The sequence below is a fragment of the Solanum stenotomum genome, chromosome 7 (genome assembly GCF_019186545.1).
Source record: "Solanum stenotomum isolate F172 chromosome 7, ASM1918654v1, whole genome shotgun sequence".
In the NCBI taxonomy this organism is placed as follows: domain Eukaryota; kingdom Viridiplantae; phylum Streptophyta; class Magnoliopsida; order Solanales; family Solanaceae; genus Solanum; species Solanum stenotomum.
In genome coordinates, this window is record NC_064288.1 from 44,376,273 (window position 1) to 44,380,536 (window position 4,264).

At 37.9% G+C, this 4,264-nt stretch overlaps 1 protein-coding gene across 1 annotated transcript; it reads right to left on the reverse strand.

The window, feature by feature from the left end:
* Nucleotides 1-1,724: 1,724 nt before the first annotated feature.
* Nucleotides 1,725-2,807, reverse strand: LOC125869934 (uncharacterized). Its single transcript, XM_049550328.1, has 3 exons — nucleotides 2,714-2,807; nucleotides 2,219-2,383; nucleotides 1,725-2,134 (listed from the first exon to the last, which is right to left on the reverse strand). Exons 1-3 carry the CDS (start codon nucleotides 2,805-2,807, stop codon nucleotides 1,725-1,727), a joined length of 669 nt encoding a protein of 222 aa, XP_049406285.1.
* Nucleotides 2,808-4,264: the final 1,457 nt, after the last annotated feature.

Sequence of the window (4,264 nt, forward strand, 5' to 3'; positions counted from 1 at the left end):
TTTGTAACATAATGTTGATGTCCCTGTCGGCAATGATATTATCACGTCTAACAATATAATATGGATTGCCCTCTTGGCAATGACAATATCGCCTCCGATAATATAATATGGAATGGCCTTTCGGCAATGCACATCACTGTATCTGGTATCGATGTGACTTACAAATATCCTTCAACGTTATCCTCTTCCGACTTTGACGTAGAGCAAATGAGGCACATGTCCAAAGTTTGATGTGATTTATAATATACTTCTCAAACTTCAGCCTCGTCCAGTGTTGACACGGTATATGATGACTTGATATGTTGTTATATGTTCGTGGCCCTTTCGGCAATAATATCGCCATTTTTGGTAAATAAATGGATGACCCTCTCGGTAATGATATAATAACCTTTATTAATATAATGTTGATGGCTCTCTCGGCAATGATGTTACCATCTTTGATAATATGCAATGGATGGCCCTCTCGACAATGATATTACCACCTTTGGTAATAAAATGTTGATGGCCCTCTCGACAATGATATTATCACCTTTGATAATATAATATGGATGGCCCTCTTGGCAATGATATTACCATCTTTGATAATATGAAATAGATGACCCTTTCGGCAATGATATTATCACATCTAACAATATAATATGGATGGCCCTCTTGGTAATGATAGTATCACCCCCGATAATATAACATTGAATGGCCTTTCGGCAATGCACATCACTGTATCTAGTATCGATGTGACTAGATATTCTTGGGCGCTTTTGCTCTTCTGACTTTCCCATATTTGTCGAACATAATAATCTCTTGATATTCTTGTAAACTTGCATCCACAAAAATTTATTAGTTTTAAATGAACTAATCTGAGTTGACTTCTTTGATTGCTTGCTCTTCTTCTTGATATCTTTGGTTGAGTGCTTCTAGCTTCCTGCTTCTTGATAGACATAAGATAGATCTATATTTTAGACCAAATATTTGGCACATGTATAAAGTTCTAAGAAAAATAGATTTTTGAAAAGTAATTTGATGAAGGTCACTGCCAAGTGTCATGTCACATTAAAGCTTAAGTGAACACTTCAATTCAAGTTTCGATATATCCAATCTAAAATTCCTTTTAAGCTGGGGAAATCAGAAGATAATTGAAGTTTGACTTTGAATTTCTGAGAGATTAGGGTTCATGTGCTTCTGATCACGCTGGAGATTACTTGTCCTTAACTTTGAACTTCTGACAGTACTTGATAGAATTTTTGAGTCTTCTCAAAAATTCTGCCCTAGTGAAATGTCTTGGAATTTCTCAAGTCTTTGGTAGGAAGACTTGCGGAATTTTTGAGATCTTCTCAAAAATTCTGTCCCAGTTGTCGTTTTCTAATGCATGCTCAATCTTGTCTTACTGACGAAGGATCTTTAGAATTTTTGAGCTCCTCTCAAATATTCTGCCCCAGTTTCCACTATTAAGGGAAATGAAAATTTTATCGGGTGTATGACTGAGTTGTTATGGCGCCTACGTATCCCGTTGAGGCAAGAATCAGGTAAAATAGAGTTCCCCTTGGGGGAATAAAAGAAATAGGATATTTTAATAATAAAATGACTGAGGCTGACATAGGCCGCCTACGTATCTCATTTTTGAGAATTCAGGGCAGACATAGTTCAATACAAGGATATAAGAACTTGACATAAGCAATTACAAGCAAATGATACGATTACAAGGAAAGTAATGAGAGAAAAACTAATCTTCAGATGTAGTATCTCTTGACAACATCTGAGTTGATTGGTTTTGGCCACTCTTGGTCATCCATCTCTGACAGGATCAAGGCACCTCCAGATAACACTTTACGAACCATGTATGGTCCTTGCCAATTTGGTGAAAATTTTTCCTTATACTCATCTTGATGGGGGAAGATATGTTTGAGGACCAATTGTCCTTCTTCAAATGTTCGAGATCTCACTTTTTTGTTGAAAGCACGAATCATTCTCTGTTGATATAATTGGTCATGACAAACATCGGTCATCCTCTTTTCATCACTTAAGGCTAAATGTTCAATCCGATTACGAACCCAATCAACACTGCTCAGTTTGGCTTCTTGAATGAGCCTCAATGAAGGTATTTCAACTTCAGCAGGTATCACTGCTTCTGTCCCATATACTAGCAAGTATAGAGTTGCTCAAATTGATGTTCTAACGGTTGTTCGGTATCCCAATAAAGCATATGGTAATATCTCATGCCAACCTCTGTGATTATCAATAATCTTTCTCAAAATCTTTTTGATGTTCTGATTGGCAACTTCTACAACTCCATTCATTTGAGGACGATAAGCAGTCGAATTTTGGTGAGTAATCTTGAATTGCTCACATATCTCCTTCATCAAATGACTGTTGAGGTTTGCATCATTGTCTGTAATAATGGAATCAGGTAGTCCAAATCGGCATATTAAGTTGTTACGAATGAAATCAGCTACTACCTTCTTCGTCACATATTTATAAGAATTTGCTTCCACCCACTTGGTGAAGTAATCAATGGCAACCAAAATAAATTTATGTCCATTAGAGGCGACTGACTCAATTGGGCCAATGACATCCATGCCCCAGGCCACGAATGGCCAAGGCGATCCCATAGCATTAAGTTTATGAGGGGGTACTCGGATCAAATCACCATGTAATTGACATTTATGACACTTTTGCACAAATCTACAATAATCATGCTCCATAGTCATCCAAAAATAACCAGCCTGAAGGATCTTCTTTGCCAAAGTAAGCCTGTTCATATGAGGTCCATAGACTCCAGCATGTACCTCTTCCAGAAGTCTTGTAGCTTCCATGGAATGTACGCACCTGAGGAGTCCCAAATTTGGAGTCCTCCTATAAAGGATTTCCCCACTTAGAAAGAAATTGTTAGCCAATCGATGTATTGCCTTCTTTTGATTGGATGTCGCATCATCTGGATAAATTCCAGTCTCTAGGTACTTCTTTATATCATAATACCAAGGCTTTTCGTCTGGTTCCGATTCGACATGCAAGCAATGAGCGGGTTGTTCCTTTAAATCTATCTCCAAATGATTAAAGTAATTATGATCTGGATGTTTGATCATAGAGGAGATAGGGGCAAGAGCATCGGCAAATTCATTTTGCAACCTTGGAGTGTGCATAAACTCTATCTTTCGAAATATTTTGCACAATCTTTGCACCAATTGTACATATGATACAATCTTTGGAATCTTCACGGCCCATTCCCTTTGAACCTGGTGAATTAACTAGTCTGAATCTCCAATTACTAGCAACTCTTAGACATTCATGTCGATGGTTAACATTATGCCAAGAACCAAGCGTCGTACTCCGCTATATTATTGGTGCAATGAAATTGAAGTTTAGCCGCCACAGGGTAATGTTGACCAGATTTTGATATTAGAACCACTCCAATTCCAGCTCCATTATAAGTCACCGCTCCATCAAAGAATACCCTCCAACCAGGGTATGACTCAAAAATGCTTTCTCCTATGAACAATACATCTTCGTCACGGAAATATGTTTTGAGCGGTTCATATTCTTCATCGATTGAATTTTCTACAAGATGATCGGCTAATGCTGTCCTTTTACCGCTTTTTGAGTAACATACACAATATCAAACTCGCTCAGAAGCATCTGCCATTTCGCCAATTTTCCAATCGGCATAGCTTTCTGGAAAATATACTTCAATGGATCCATTTTGGAAATAAAATATATATGAAGACAAATAATGCCTCAGCTTTTGGGCGATCCAAGTCAAAGCACAACATGTTCTTTCCAATAGAGTGTACCGAGACTCATATGGAGTAAACTTCTTGCTAAGATAGTAGATCACGCATTTCAGCTTTCTAGTTTCATCATGTTGTCCTAATACACACCCGAATGCATTCTCTGAGATGGACAAGTATAGTAACAATGGACTTCCTTCTCGCGGAGGTACCAATACTGGTGGATTTGTCAAATAATCTTTGATAGTATCGAAAGCTTTTTGACACTTTTTGGTCCACACCGTCAGTACGTCTTTTTTCAACAACTTAAAGATAGGCTCGCAAACTACTGTGGATTAAGCTATGAATCGACTGATGTAGATCAATCTTCCTAGGAAACTCATAACTTCTTTCTTAGACTTCAGAGGCGGTAAATCCTAAATCGCCTTGACTTTGGTAGGATCAAGCTCAATGCGTCTGCTACTAACTATGAAACACAATAATTTACCAGCGGGTACTTCAAAAGCACATTTAGTGGGATTCAGCTTCAAGTTGTATTGACGCAA